The sequence below is a fragment of the Oculina patagonica genome, chromosome 6, assembly GCF_052425735.1.
Source record: "Oculina patagonica isolate OP01 chromosome 6, crgOcupat, whole genome shotgun sequence".
Lineage (NCBI taxonomy): Eukaryota > Metazoa > Cnidaria > Anthozoa > Scleractinia > Oculinidae > Oculina > Oculina patagonica.
The window spans coordinates 36,447,323-36,463,080 of record NC_135763.1 but is presented as its reverse complement, the minus strand read 5'-3'; the positions used below and the strand labels follow the sequence as shown (position 1 = coordinate 36,463,080).

The window sequence follows — 15,758 nt, the reverse complement described above, 5'->3', positions numbered from 1 at the left end:
GCACTGGTCGCAAAATCTTCAATCAAGATATTTTTGTGGGATAGGGAAGAATTTCCATAAGTAGATTAACATGAAAATTAACAAAGGTAGTGAGTAAGAGGGACGGGAATTATTAATATTTTTAAAATACTAGACGCAATACGATTTTACTCCATGCTAAAGCGGTTTTCACATGTCTGACGAAAGCAGTTATGTTGTTTAAGATTTGTGTCCAATGAGCTCTGTGATTGGTTGAAAAAAAGATCGTGCAACTTGCTAAAACCAATCAGAACGAAGGCATTGTCTTCTCGACCAATCAGGTGCAAAATCAAAATCGCGATTTTCCCGCGCTTGCCGCGGGTTACCCAATTTGCTAAGTTCCAATTGGCTAATTGCTTTATTTACCGCAATGAATGCTTTTTGCTTTTTTCTTCACAGTAGCCATGAGAAAACCCACTTCGTAGACAATACAATTATTTTGTAACTAATTTTCAATTGATCTCAGTGTAATATAAGAAAGTCCAATAAGAGAATCAAGAAATGTTGGCTAAGGTTGTATTTGAATAAACAACTTTTTTTGTCTTAAGTTTAACGACTTGTTGAAAGCGGTCAGACTCGCTGTTCATCGGGGGCGCAAATGCACGAGCTCGCGAGTGAAGGTGTTGGAGTCTTAAGTTTGATTCGCCAGTCAGTCTCTTCCTCAGGCGCTTTGCACTTTTGCTGCAACGAGCGCAAAAGCCAGAGCGACTAGTGTCTAGCGCGATTTCGCGCGAGGAACCATCTTGTTCGGGCGCTTTGCACTTTTCCTGCGGACAAAGAACAATCATTGCAAAGCGCGGACGGCTTGTCCTTTTTTTTCAAGAAGGTTTTTAAACAAAAACCACGCACCACAGTTTGTCATGACTGCAACATGTCCCAAGTTATTTCGCCTCCTCAGTGGGCCGACACTGGGATAGTATCTTGCTGTCTTCCAGTTTTTGAAACCGGTTAAACTTGTTGAAAATGATTGGCAGAAGTGGTGTGATGAGTACAACGCCTGAAATAGAGCATGCTCCGCCAACAATCTTTCCAGCTGTGGAATGACCAAAGAAAAACAATGATTATACCCTCATATACGCAACAGTATTGAAAAGCTTATAATTGTCGTGCGAGGAGAACAAAATCATATACTTTCCCCGCGTTTCTGGCTTGGACATGTTCTGCTGGCGGAAGTTCGGGCAGAATAATAATAATTTAATATTTATGCTGTGCAAATTAGCATATGCGCAAAGGCCGTTTGAGGCAGCGGGCATTACGCCGACAGGATAAACGATTTTCGAGTAGCATTTGAGCAAAAAACCCGAAAATTTAAAACCAGATCATCGGATTAATGTTGCCACACAGTGTCAGTCGAAATAACAGAGGGTAGCAAAAGTTTTGCGTGTTGCGTTATAAGGGCAAAAAATTAGAAAGTGACGCGTGAAAGTAGCTCTAGGAACGTGATTTGTGAATTTCGTTAGAGTTGTGCGTGAAACGGGGCATCCCCTCTTTCGCCACTAACTGGTGGGTTTTCACTGGGCACAAGAGAAGCACAAGCACAAATATAGCATACTATAAGCACAAGAAGAACGAACACCATCTTCTTATGCTATCCTCACTAGGCATAAACACAAGAAGACATTTTTTTCGTTCTTCTTGTGCTTAGGCCATCCCCCCTTTTTTTTCGTTTATCGTCGTATGTGTTTTCTGATTTTGGGTCGGTCGGTCGGAATTAAAAAAAAAATTAAAAAAAAAGTGGATAAGGAGTCTGGAACTAGGAGGCCCGGTACCTCAGCATAATGTCCGTGGAGCCTGGAAACAAGAAGACATGGTTACAAAGTCAACATGGCGGCAATGGAGGAAGGAAAAATCGACGTCGTGGTTAAACTCAAACAAGAACAGCGTAAAGGATGAAACATTATTTAAAATAATGTGTCATTGCCTTCTATCCTTCTGTATAATTTTTTTTTTTTTTTGAACGCGAAAATCTGGGTCGGTCGGACGACGCTAAACAGAGAAAAAAAGGGGATGGCCTTATGCTTATAGACTGCAAAACAGCCGGGGCAGAACAGGCCATTTCTACGAGCACTGCTGGAAGGCAGAGTATATAGGCCCATTTGGCAGCAGAATTTATTCAAGCCTGACAAAGTTGCAAGTGTTTAGTTATTTAATAACCGTTATCTCAGTTTTGCAATCATGGCTTAGCCAATCAAGTGATTAGAGAGATCAAGAAAGTCAAAAAAGGCACGTGGCAATAATTAAACCTGCTGTTTATGGCCTTTTTAATTGGCTAAGAAGTTTGGAAAACAACCGTAAACATGTCAAAAAGTAATTAAAATCTTTTGTGAGCGGCGACAGCCTTCGATCATGTCGATTAATCCTTTCAAAGATAAATTTCTGTCCTTATCTCGATCTTGCAACGTGCGCGGGGTGAACTAAGCTTGGCACGCGCTAAGACGATATATGTGATATATAGCGAGGGGTGTTGTGAAGAATAAATTTAAAAGCATCAAATAATTTATGTGCTCAATTTTATACTTACCAAGAGTACTTGGGACCAAATCGCCATAGCCCAGGGTTGTAATCGTTACAACAGCCCACCAACATGCATCAGGAATGCTGTGAAACTCCGTTCCTTTGTCCCACTGCTCGCAGTAAAACACTACACTGCCGAATAAAACTGTTCCGATAAAAGTTAAGAAAACAACTGTCCAAAGATCACTCAGACATGCTTTGGCTGTTTTACCGAGCACTTTCATTGTCGATGTGTAGCGCGTGATTTTTAGCACTTGGAAAATCTTTGAGAGATGGAAGATTTTGATGACATGTATACGAACATTGTAGCTCCTAGACGCTATCAAGAAAATATAGAAAGGAAGGATCGCCGTGACGTCAACGATGTTAAGAAACTTGCAAAGGAATCTGCGCTTTTCTGGCGAAGCAACAAAGCGTGCTAGAAACTCTAACGTAAACCAAGCGATGCAAAATTGTTCAGCTCCAAAGACAAAATTTTTCAGGACATGCGAAGTGTTGTTGTGGGTAGGGTGAGTAGAGTTTTGGTTTGTAATCGAGCTTTGGTTCACGTGAGTGTTGGAGACGTCCTGTGAAGAGGTCGAATTTCGCACGCTTGGTAGAGAATCAATACATAAAAGAACAACAGCGAACACTATTACAACCAGCGAGAATAAATTGAGGACTCGTGCAACAGGGCTCGATTCAGGAAACTCGCACATTTCCCAAAACGTTTTTTGACAACTTGCCCTTGGAGTTAATACACGCTTCTTTGATAGCGCGCTTGGAATCGGTAAACTGTAATGTTTCTCTTCCGGGCTCAAATAGTCGTAAAGACCAAAGAAATACAACTCATCTGCTACGAGTTGCTGAGAAAAGCTTTTAGTAGGAAAGACCAACATTCCACTCGTTGCGTAGAAGTAATAAACACTTTCAAATGTTGTTCGATTCCTGTCAAAGAATATTTCATTGTTTTCTGCGTCATGGAAAAGTTCTCGCTTCGCGGGATCGGCGAGCAAACTTTTCGGAAAATTATGCAGTTGTTGTAAAGAGATATCATATCTTCTTCCACTGACGTTAATTCGTATCTTTTCCTCTTGGCGTAGTGTTTTCCTTCTGATATTGTTGCATTCTGATTTCGGGGTCAGCTGCTTTTCATTCCTTCCACGAAGAATCAATGTGGTAGTTGCTCTGCGTAAGTTTTTCGGTGTAGCTGGAAAGCCTTCCAAATTTGAGGGCTTCCCGTAATACGGTAGCATCTTGAATGTTGGCCCAACAGATTGAGGACGTTTTCAATTGATTTTTTCTATGTACGTCTAAGGTTTTATCATTTGCATTGTCGAAAGCTTCACTGGATGTTTTTTTGTTTGTTTATCGGCTGCAACCCTTAACCTAGTCAACGATACTCCTGTGATGCGATCTGTCAATAAGGTCAATCTGTTCCACATTTGACGCGATTAGCTATATCTAAAGTAGATGAAGGTGTTTAAAATTCTTTAAAACTGTATCGAGGATTGAAATTTATCGGTGATCGTCTCTTAATTTGGCCCTGCTATGTAAAATACTAAACAGCAACTCAGCTCGGTTTCAACTGTATCAATTATCAGTCGAATATGATATATATAATCTCTATTGCGGAATTGTCGATACACATGACTGAATAGGTCTGAATAAGATCTGCTTCTCCTGGCTAACGGCTTGTGTTTCATCTTCTGTCGATTCAATTTTTATGCCCTTTAGTTCCTTTGCCATCGGCAAACAACTGGCATAATTCTCGAGGTTTCATTGGCCGATCGCGACAGGAGCCCATGGGCTCCTGATTGCGAGAGTTATGGCAACCTCTAGGCTCGATTTCCCCCCTACCTCTTTCCCCCGCCTTCTCGAGTCCGGTCTTTGCTTTCGGGGGAAGGAGCACGGGCTCGTTTTCCTGAAAAGCGGCCTCAATTGAGCCTAGGCAACCTCATTCCCAGGGTCTCTCTCTCCCCGCCGCTGGGAACGAGTTTGGAGTTACCGTATTTACTCGAATAAGCGCCGCGGCGCTTATTAAATTTTTCGCGTCTCAAGTACGGCGCTTATTCGAGGGCGGCGCTTATTTAAATTTGGACGCCACAAAGAATCTTATCTTTTACAGTTATTGAAAAGAGCGTCTTTTGATTGTCAGTATTTGTCTCTTGCTGAGACAGAAGTGGCGCTAGCTGTCCTGGCAAAGGTTGGCGGCCTTCGCAACATTTACAGAACTACGTATTGTTAGAGTGTGAACTCAGAATTTTTTCCTGAGTTCATTCTCTCCACACATCAATCCATTATTATTATTTATTTACTCTGAGAGTACATGTACTACGTGACTGCGTGATGCAGTTAAATGTGTGTGTTCATTGACATAATGTGATTTGCGCGATGCAGTCGTTGTGTCACCCACAAATGACCACTGCTCACCATTAGAGTTCTCAGTAGCTCAGTGGTTAGAGCGTCCGACTAGTGTACGGAAGGTCGTGGGTTCGTGTCCCATCTGTGAACTCAGAATTTTTTTCTGAGTTCATTCTCTCCACACATACCAAACATCCATTATTATAATTTGTTAGAGTGTTGAATAGAAAAACTAATGGGAGAGCGAAAAAACAATCACTCATAACTGCAAAACATCGCTTTTGATGCAAAGAAATGTTCAAGCTTGTCTTAGAGTTGCTTTGTAGTGCCGTTTTAAGTTAAACGAAATTCTTCAAATAAGCGCCGCATCGAGACTGCGGCGCTTATTCGGGGGCGGCGCTTATATTAACTTTTTTGTCGTAAATGCGGCGCTTATTCGAGGGCGGCGGTTATTCGGGGGCGGCGCTTATTCGAGTAAATACGGTATTATCGATGAGGCCAGAGGACCCTGTAACCAGTAACGCAACGCAGTGAAACTTTCAGAAAAACTCAACTTTCCTCTCAAACTTTCTCCGACAGACTGTAAGAATTATCAGATTGCTTTATAGCGGGGACTTTACAACTTACCGTCACCTTACAAGATTCGTCAGCTATCCAGGATTCCAGGATGTACGCTCCCTGGATTGGGAATAAAAATTAATTATAGACCCAACCAAAGAAACGATTTTGTGCTGCTTGGCATAACTTGAGCTCGGAAAAACGAGCATAGAACATCAAATTACGACACTAATTCGGGGAAGTAAGAAACTTGACTAAGGTGTATATTCACATTTCGAAAAGGGAAGCCACCAGTCCAATCCAGTTCGTCCCAGTACTGGTTTTCTCCAGCTATTTGCCTCATTTCTATGCTCAGAACCAGGCTCTTTCGTCCAGAAAGCCACAAAGCAAACCACTTTCAAGATTTGTTATGGCTGTTCATGTTGTGATTTGCCTGTTTGTTTTGTTTATCTTGGGAATAGCTCCCACTTCTCTGAGTCATCAAGAACTTCCTCGAGGTCATGGCGAAGAACTAGGCAAGCACAGAGATTCCGAAGGCCATATAGAAATTTTACACGAGCTCCCATCGCCTCAAGAGTTTTGGGATCAATATGCAAGCGTTCGAAGACCCGTTATCTTCCGCGGAGCGGCGAAAAAATTCCCCGCCTTTCACTTATGGACCGATCAGTATTTAAAAGAAAATTACGGTGAGCTAGAAGTTAAGCTGGAAGCAAAACGAGAGAAAGATCATGTCCCGGTCGGAGAAAGAGGTCTTGGAAGGGACACGATTCAAAGTTTTCTGGATACTTATCAAGATAAAGATTCTTACACTGTTTCGCAGCTTCCTGATCCGTTATCTACAGAAGTGAGGGTTTTGCCATTTCTTATGTGCGGTACGTTTAGTGAGAGAATTTTAGAAGCGAATCTTTGGTTAAGTTCAGGTGGAACGAGAAGTATGCTTCATAAAGACGCTGACAATGCCATCAATTGTTTGCTAAACGGAACTAAAAACTGGATTTTGATTCACCCAGACAACGAGGAAAACGTAAGAATTTAAAAGCTTCTGTAAGTATTTTTTAATCTGTGTTTTCTCTAAAGCAAAGATCATAACAGTAAAATTTTAGCAACCAAAGGGATATTGTAGACATTAAAGTTAAATAATTTCTTAATGAAGCTTACTTGTTTGGTCTTGTAAAAAGCCTTTTGTCGTTTGTTTGACAAGAGTGCATTTCAATTAGATGGTAATTTGCGATTATCGCTATACAAATACTTCCTTGTTGACATTAGCATGTGAAATTAATTCAGATTCCTGAGGGTAAGAACTGTTTCCATGGATCGATCACAAAAATCACAATAATTATTGTTTATACTCAAAAATTAAAATCTAATATTTTTATATAGTTTATAAAACCTTAAGTTGTTTGAAAGATTTTGAAGTGAGTGAGAATAATGAAACTGCAGGTATTATTTGGTGGTTAGCGTATTGGTAAATATCCACCATTATTCATTTCACCTGGTTGTCAAACTGAAAGGTGTTATTTGTCGAACAATGGCGTCAATTACCAAATTCCCAGTCTTATGACATACTTGTAAAATTTTAAAAAGAAATTCAATATTAATAAGTTCAATAAACTTTGCAAAAAGGACTTTTCAAACATGTATTAAAAGATTTCTTTTTAGTGCTTGTTTGTGGAAGGTTCCTGGTCACTATCCACTGGGAAGTGATTTATCTGAGACATGTAGTGTTATCCATCCTGCGCAACTGGGCCCAATAGGGATTTATTATGATTAAATGTTGCGGCACAGTATACAGAGGAATCCCAATTTCTTGAACCCTTGATTTCTCAAACCTCTCGATAACTCGAACCGAAAGCCAATTTCCCTTTGAATTGGTATACAGTCAACTCTCGCCTTGCGGACACCCCGCTATTGCGGACGCTTGCTATTACAGACAAAGTCCAGATCCCTGGCGAAAGAGGTTTGATTGGAAATGACTCCTGCTATATTACGGACTCTCGCTATAACGGACACTAAATGACGCCCTGAGCATGTCCGCTATTATTAATTAATCTCCTATTTCTCAAACCAATTTTCAGGTCTTAGAAATCAGGATAATTCCACTGTTATCACATATTTCAATGACAAAACTTTAAAATGTGACTTATTTGTGGATTGTAGATACCAGTAGCTGATGGGGACAGAGGTTATGGAGGGTTTGCCACACTGGACGTTCAAAGTGTGAACCTTATCAAGTATCCCAAATTCAAACAAGTGAGATGGCAATATGCAAACATGACGCCAGGAGATTGCCTCTTTCTACCATACAGTAAGTGCCATTCTATTAGACATACTAGAAACATGTAAAATGTTCGGGCCATCTACAGAAATCTTTGGGTCATATTTGGAACTTTTCAGAAACCCTAACCTTTCCCGCACAGACTTTTTAAAACTCCTGGGCAAGCTCTCAACGGTTAACTTGCTGGCTTGAGAGATACATTTTTACCAAATCTGTATTAATTTTTTTTTGCACCCAATACTGTAATAATAGCCCAATTTTGATATATTAAAATTCAGCCTAAAACAATAGAGCTTAGGACGAGGCTCCGGGGACCAAACTATAGAGTTTGTGGGGTTTATTCCCCGGACCCTCGTAGTGATGTCTATTGTTTTAGGCTGAATTTTAAAATATCGAAATTGGGCCATTACCCCTTCGCTGCTTATAATTTAAAATTTTCTAACTGGAAGCAAGTTTAGTCAGACAGACCCCTTGAAGGATGAGCCTTAAATTTTGCACACCCACCTTTCACCTCAGCTAAACTCCTTCCCCAGAATTGAAATTGCACGGCTCATTTCACTCAGAAAAAGTTGGTGGGTTAATTTTAAAGACTACATGTGTAGAATGATTTATTGCCTTTGTTTTTGTTTACAGGTTATTGGCATCAGGTGCGATCTTATGGCTCAAAGAACATGGCTGTATCAGTTCTGTTTTCACGGCTGACAGAATTTGACCCAACAGGGTGTGAGAATGCCAAGTTAGAATACACGCCCTTGTCAGATGTGAACATGGTTTGGACCTATCCTGGGCATGGACCTCAAACCATGGGCAATATAGATCCTTTTGAAATGAAGTATGTAGAAATAAATTACTTTATAAACTGTAGACTTTCCTGTAAGAGGGTTGGACAAAAGCCTGTGTCGTCATGTTGAACTCTTAAGCAGGATGCTTTTCTCTTGCAGCACCTTGCTTTTTTATATAAAGTTTATATAAAGTGGCCTTACTAATTGAACACTGAAGTTTCGTAGCAAAAAAAAAAAAAAAAAAAGATCAGCCAAAGTGGCCCATACTGCCGGAGCTTATCCTGGTTTCCTTAGCATTAAGCAGCTAGGAGTATTTCTACTCCCCCCTGGATGGGATGCTAGTCCATCGCAGGGAACCCCCCAGCATTATTTTGCCGGTACCCATTTATACACCTGGGTGGAGAGAGGCACTATGAGAGTAAAGTGTCTTGCCCAAGAACACAACACAGTGACCCCGGCCAGGGCTCGAACCCGGAACGCTCGCTCCGGAGTTCGGCGCGCTAACCATTAGGCCACCGCGCCTCCCACTTTCGTAGCAAAGGTGACGGTAATACTACTGGCCAGGTAGCAGCTTTTGCAAGATCTCAAGATCTTTTAGAACAATAAGTCAGTGAGAACAATTAATAGGAACAATGCCCCTCCCCCCAAAACAATTATTAGCAGAGCTGCTACACTAGAGGACCAGAAGAATTACAAGGCTACAATAGCTGCTACACTAGAGGACCAGAAGAATTACAAGGCTACAATAGCTGCTACACTAGAGGACCAGAAGAATTACAAGGCTACAATAGCAGCTACACTAGAGGACCAGAAGAATTACAAGGCTACAATAGCTGCTACACTACTGAACTCAACTGAAACATTGGTTATTGACACTCCACATTTTTTCTTAGGTGTCTCTCTTTTGACTTTCAAGATTTAGTTTACCAGGTAGCATGTTACATGTATACCTCAAAGTACACTGATTTGGGGTAACACGGTAAAATTGCGGTTATAAGCCCTGGGCTTATACAACTTCATAAGGGTTTTTGGGTGGGCTTATAAGTGGAGGGGCTTATATCCGGAAGGGCTTATAAGCGGAATAAGAAAAACGATTCGAAACGGGCCACGGGAGTGTTGATCGAAATGCGTTTTTTAGAAAACGCAAAATAAAGCAACATTCAGCCCTTTTCAGTACTTTCATCCGGCAGAGGGGGGGGCTTATATCCGGGGGGAATTATAATCGGATGTATTTTTTGTTTCCAGGCAGATGGTCCTATAACCGGGGGAACTTATAACCGTAATTTTACAGTATATCATCATGGTACTTATTATTTACAATAAGATCAATTTTTTCGTTTTAGAGATGAGTACCTCTCTCAGTTTGAAGGTAAAGAAGACAGACGTCTTCATGTTGAGGATATCTATCGACAACTTACTGAAGTAAGGAAGACAAATAAAAGTTTATTCAATACATTGAGAATTTTTGTAAACTTGTATCTAAGCACACTGTGAGGGCATTTTGAGTGACAGTGTATTTTTATTGTTGTTGCTTCAGGGTGAAGTTATGGAGGAGTATGACGATGTGAGAAGAGACATTGCAGAAAAAGTGAGTTAGGGTTAACCATTAAATAATAGAAATTTGGGAGAATTATCTATTATGACAGTCTGGTTAGGTAATATAATTATAAAATTAATAGTTTTTGATTTGATAACTACATGTACAATGACTACTCAACAATGACTAATTTTGAAACGTTGAAAGATTATTGTACTCACTGTATAGACATCAATATATAGGTAAAGACTGCATCCGAGCCTAGTGGTCGATACCGCGTGGAGCTTATCCCGGTTTCTGAAGCATTAAGCAACTAGGAGTATTTTAACTCCCCACTAGGTGGGATGCTAGTCCATCGCAGGGTTACCCCTCAGCATTATTTCGCCAGTACTCATTTATACACCTGGGTGGAGAGAGGCACTATGAGAGTAAAGTGTTTTACCCAAGAACACAACACAGTGATCCCTGAGCCATAGCTTGAACCCTGCCCAGGGGGGGGGGGGGTACTCCCATATAAGGGCTATACGGGTATGTGCCGCTCAACAGGGTATGCTTTTTGCCTCTCTGACTCTGGAACAGGGTATAAAAATCACGCTTTTGACTCTGGAACAGGGTCGTTTTTTCCCCAGAATCCTGCTTAAACATGATCAAGTTTGGCTATGAAACTCCGCTTTTCTCATCGCTTTATCTCAGAGCCACAGAAGAATTCAAGTGAGCCAGAGTGAGCGCTTTGTGATGTATACGCTAGTGTTTTTTTTTTTTTGATATATCTATCTTCATATATTTCCATTGTGGATATTGTCTGGAACAGGGTACCTATTTTGCAATGTTTGTCTGGAACAGGGTCGCAAATTTAGCTTTTTTTCTCTGGAACAGGTCCAGAGTCTCAGATGCTCAGCGGCACACCCCCGTAGTAAATTTTAGGGAGTACCCCCCCCCCCCCCGGGGAACCCTGACCGCTTGATCCGGAGTCCAGCACGCTAACTATAAGGCCACCGCGCCTCCCACCATCAATATATAACTGGGTAATTTTGTTTTTTCTCTTTTTTTTTCTGAAGGTTTTTAAAGTAATGGATGTGGGCAACAAAGGTTATGTCACCAAACAAGATGTTGAAGCATTGACAGTTGAACAAGTGAAACAGATGGCTAATGAGGTGGATGGTGACCCTGCGAACACTGAGGAATATGAGTTTGCTCTGTTTGATCTTGATGATGTCAAGTAAGCAATAGAAATATCAATTCTCATTTGTAATATGTTACAAAAAATTTTTAATGGAGGCTGTGGTAATTCATATGGTTGGGAGGAAAATGCAGAAAGAGATGATTACCATTGGGGTGGGGTGGGGGACCTCCTGGGCATCCAGCCAGTGAGTTTCTAGTGACAGTTGTTATATAGAGCGGTCTTTATTTGAGTGTCGAAAGTAATTTGCGTTTGGTTAGGTTTTGCATTACTACGCTTAGTAATTGGTTTAAAATTCTTGCGCCACTTTCGCAGCCAATCAGAAGTAAAACCAAAACCAATCGTGTCTCGCTCGCGCACGTTTTCCCGCGCTTCGTGCCAGCTACCTGTATTTTCTTCGAGTTTTGATTGGCTCACTGGATTGTCTGTGTCCTTTGTGATTGGCCAGGTCTGTTTTCTTTCTTTCTTCAGGTCTGTTTTTGATCAGGCTCTAAACGATGGACATGGAAAACTAACTGTTGAAAACTTGATTGCGCGCTATGAGGTAAGGTACTATCAGAGCGCTCTTGTTACAACGGTCGCAAAGGTTAAGTCACAGTTTTAAGCAGAGCACTTGCTGCAAAATTAAACCAATCAGAACTTGAAGCAAAATCATATACCTTAAGTTTCAATTGTTAGCGGCTACTAATTTTACCGATTTTAGCGACTTGGGCGAAAATCGCTAAGTTTAGTACTCGCTAAAATTTGTCTCGGTCAAATTTAATACTCGTTTTACCCCCCCCCCCCCCCCCTGAAGAAAAACAAAATTAAATAAAGTCGACTTGAAAAATTCTTTTAAAAAAATGGATGCTGATAACATTGTTCTTGCTGGCAATGCAAACGTTCGTTCAATTTCAAGTGAGTTTGTTCGTTTATTGAACATTTTTTTCATCTTAGCTATATTTTCATTAAAATCTGGTTTACACGATATCGCTATTTTTTAAATGAATTTCGAAAAATCGCTCAATTAAATAGTCGCTAAATCTTGCATAGAAAAAATGGCTAAAACTAGTACAGTCGAAGCTCTCGTAAGCGGACACCCTTGGGACGTGAAAAAGTGTCCGTAACTGGAGTTGGCCGCTTACGAGAATGGTTCTCATAAGCGGCCACTAGAAGTTAAGGGGATAGATGGCCGCTTACAGGAGCTTGTCCAGCTAACAATAACCGGACGGACGTGGATGACGACAAAACAACCCCTAAAATATGATACTGTAATTACTGTAAATCATTGTGACGAATGGCAATATAAAGTTGATTGATAAAAACAAGATATCGAGGGTTTTTTTTATAGGATTTTCTTTGGGGTGTCCGCTTACGGGAGCTCAAAAACAAAGAAAAAGTCTAAGTCGTAATCTGCAAAAGTGTCCGCGGCTGCTTACGGGAATGTCCGCTTACGAGAATGTAAAAATACAAAGTTTGTATGGGAGTTTAAAAGGGGATTCAAACAAGGCGGCCGTAAGTAGAGCTGCCCGCTTACGAGAGTGTCCGTTAAGAGAGCTTCGACTGTAGTCGCTAAGAATAGTAACCTTAAGGTAATCAGTGTCAAGCGCGGAATATCCTGTAATGGAAGCGCGGGAAAACATGACGCCCGCCCAGCGCCAAACGCGGGAAAACTTATACCTTAACCCCGTGACAAACGCGGGAAAACATGAAACCGGCGCCAAGCGTAATTGGCCAACGAGACAACATTTTTGTTTTCATTGCCAATGAATTTGTTATATTAAACTTTGATACGGTGAAATTGATATATCTTATGTACATGTAATATCCATGTTTCGCCTCCTTTTGAAATATTTTCTAGGGCAACGTCTCAGATATAACGTCGTTAAAAACTCTTTGAACGAGTTTGTACTAACTTTTTGAAAATAATCAAGAGAACACCCTTTCTCTCTTGTAGGATTTTGGTGGCTCAGCCAAAGTAGCTAGGGAACTTTACAACATGTTGCAGCCAGGAAACTCTGAGTTTGTGTCCGAAGATGAAATGCGGGAACGTCTGGATGATGTACTGAGGCTATATCTGAAAAAGAAGGACGACGACAAATCAGGTATGTGGAAGAGTTCTTGATTTCTTCTTCTCTCGAACTTGGCATGTTTATTCCCTTAAGCCTTGGCCAAACGTCGGAAGAAATCGCAAGTTGAACCGCAAGACTTGCGTTGGCTTGCTTAATGGACTCACAAGTGCACGCACGTTGTCAAAAAAGCCATTTCAATGCTACTGAAGCAAACAGCAGGGCTTGCGTTGACTTGCGTTGGGTGGCCAAACGATGAAAAACTTGCATTGACTTGCATGCAAATTTGATCTTGACCAAAGTGAACGCAAGTCATCACAAGTCAACGCTAGTGCACGCAAGTTCTGGCAAAAACTTGCGTCAACTTGCGTCTTTGTTTGGCCAGGCCTTTATTGGCTGCCAACACAAAACACTCTGTCTACATGTATTTACTGGGGAACGGGGATAGCGCAGTGGTGATAGCGCTCACCTCCCAACAATGTGGCCCGGGTTTAATTCCGGCCAGGTGCCATATTTTGGTTGAGTTTGTTGTTGGTTCTCGCCTCGCTCCGCAGTTCTTTCTCCGAGTACTCGAGTTTTCCTCCCTCCTCAAAAACCAACATTTTAATTCCGCATGAAAACCAGTCAGAGCTGATGTGGCTTTCTCTCTAAATATCGTAAATTTTTAAAACTTATTTATATATTTTTAATTTCTTCTGCAGGAATTTACTATGACAAAGCGTGGGCAGAAGATAAGGAGATTATGGAAAAAACTTTGCCATCAGCCGCAGATAACTTGGACTCCATACACACAGAATCAACACATACTGAGCTGTAACTGAAATCCAAGCAACACTTCTTTCATTCTCGTCCTCAGAACCGCTTGTTTCTCTTAGCCGGCAGAGCCTGAAGTAGGCCGGTCCCGATTGTGCTCGTAAAATACAAAAAGTTTCTCAATGGAATGCCAAAAAGTTGCTAAAAAGAAGTGCTCCAAAATCCAAAAAGTTACTCGAACGTTGCTCCAAAAATCCAAAACGTTGCTTTCAAATTAGAAAATTCCCCAAATACATCCCAATTTCCCTTTAAAGGTAAATATCTTAATAACATTGCAAGGCAAAATCAAATGTGTTGAATAAAAAAATTTCTTTCACAAAGAACAATCGTGAAGATACCAATGACGTCATGTTTGCTGACGAGGCCAAGCCTGGAGCGGAGCACGAGAAACAAGCGGCTCTGGGGACACATGATTTGACTGGCTAGAATTGAACAAAGGGAGTTTCAAATCTAGCCAATCGTTTTAAACTCTCGTATAACAAAGCGATTTTAAAACGGTTCATTTGATTGGCCTTTCCTTTTGTTAAAATCCAGCCAATCAAATCATGTATCCCCAAAGCCACTTGTTTCTCGTGCACAGGTTCCACCGACTAATATGGATAAGCGTCTCTGGGGACGAGAATGCACTTCTTGGTGATAGTCGACTTTACAGAATCTCACCCCAGGATGGTTTTTCGTTTAAACGTGGCAGCGCTCGTTGCCTCGCCTTTACCACATTTTAAGGGAAAGTGCCCTGGGGACGAGTTTGGAATTCTCAGCCATTAAAATATTCGAGTCGTAACGCAATGCTTATTAGTATTCGAAAGAGAAAACATTTTCATCCAAAAATGTAGAAGAAAAAATATTTAATAGAGCAATGTAAACTAACTTATTATTAAATACTTGACCGGTATAAGATTTATTCGTGAGCAAATGAAATAAAATCAATGCAATTTACCGCTTATTGCGTTTGTGAACAAGGAACATGTGTTTGTGTTAGTAGAAACGAACGGAAACATGGCAAGCCCAGAAAAAATGGCCCAGAAAAGAAACCGGAATAAAAAATCCTGACGTGTTTAAGTCAATAGACCTCTTAAGCTACGTATGCTCTCTCCTCTGCAGAGGCCGCCTCTGTTTTCGTACGGGGTGGAAAATGAGAAGAGGCAGGAGCCCATGACCTGGAGCCTTCATCTCCCATACTTCCCGTATTAATTTATTTTTAGAACTAATCTCCCGGGATCTCTCGCGGGAGTCTTCGCACCTCTGTTAATCACTTGTCGCATGATGGGCTCTTGTCGCATTCCGCTGTGGTTACGCAAGCTGTGATATCTGAAACAAACGACGAAACGAGAAGGGAAGACTGCAGAATGTTGTTTCTTTTCGTCCTCTGAATTCAGTATTTCTTCAAAGGAAGATATCAAGTAATGCTATGACTAAAAAAAAACTGCGGAATTTTGTACAGGTCTGTCAAAAAAATAAGAATAATTATTCGAATCGAAAGACGGAGAGGCTAAGGTAAGCGTGCGGAGCCTTTTTGTTGCCTTCCCCCCCCCGCCCCTCCACTGAAGTAGCCTCTGAAGAGGAGAGAGCTACGTATGTAAATTGCCCATCGTAGATCATGTGATGCTCTGTAGAGCATTGTTCCTTTGTCTTTCCGGAAATTATTCATTTCCACATGAATGTGTTTGAATTTGAAAGAAATAATTCTCAA

The 15,758-nt window shown here is 41.1% G+C and overlaps 2 protein-coding genes across 2 annotated transcripts; one reads left to right on the top strand and one right to left on the bottom strand.

Annotated features, from left to right (window-relative positions):
• Window positions 1–59: 59 nt before the first annotated feature.
• Window positions 60–3,864, bottom strand: LOC144657592 (potassium voltage-gated channel subfamily A member 10-like). Its single transcript, XM_078517940.1, has 2 exons — window positions 2,540–3,864; window positions 60–1,051 (listed from the first exon to the last, which is right to left on the bottom strand). The coding sequence occupies exons 1-2, from the start codon at window positions 3,765–3,767 to the stop codon at window positions 900–902; spliced, it is 1,380 nt and encodes a 459-aa protein (XP_078374066.1). The 5' UTR covers window positions 3,768–3,864; the 3' UTR covers window positions 60–899.
• Window positions 3,865–5,822: 1,958 nt separating this feature from the next.
• On the top strand, window positions 5,823–15,025 carry LOC144657586 (uncharacterized). Its single transcript, XM_078517938.1, has 9 exons — window positions 5,823–6,457; window positions 7,591–7,738; window positions 8,342–8,540; window positions 9,834–9,912; window positions 10,028–10,078; window positions 11,086–11,246; window positions 11,679–11,751; window positions 13,144–13,291; window positions 13,957–15,025. The coding sequence occupies exons 1-9, from the start codon at window positions 5,843–5,845 to the stop codon at window positions 14,070–14,072; spliced, it is 1,590 nt and encodes a 529-aa protein (XP_078374064.1). The 5' UTR covers window positions 5,823–5,842; the 3' UTR covers window positions 14,073–15,025.
• The last annotated feature ends 733 nt before the right edge of the window (window positions 15,026–15,758 follow it).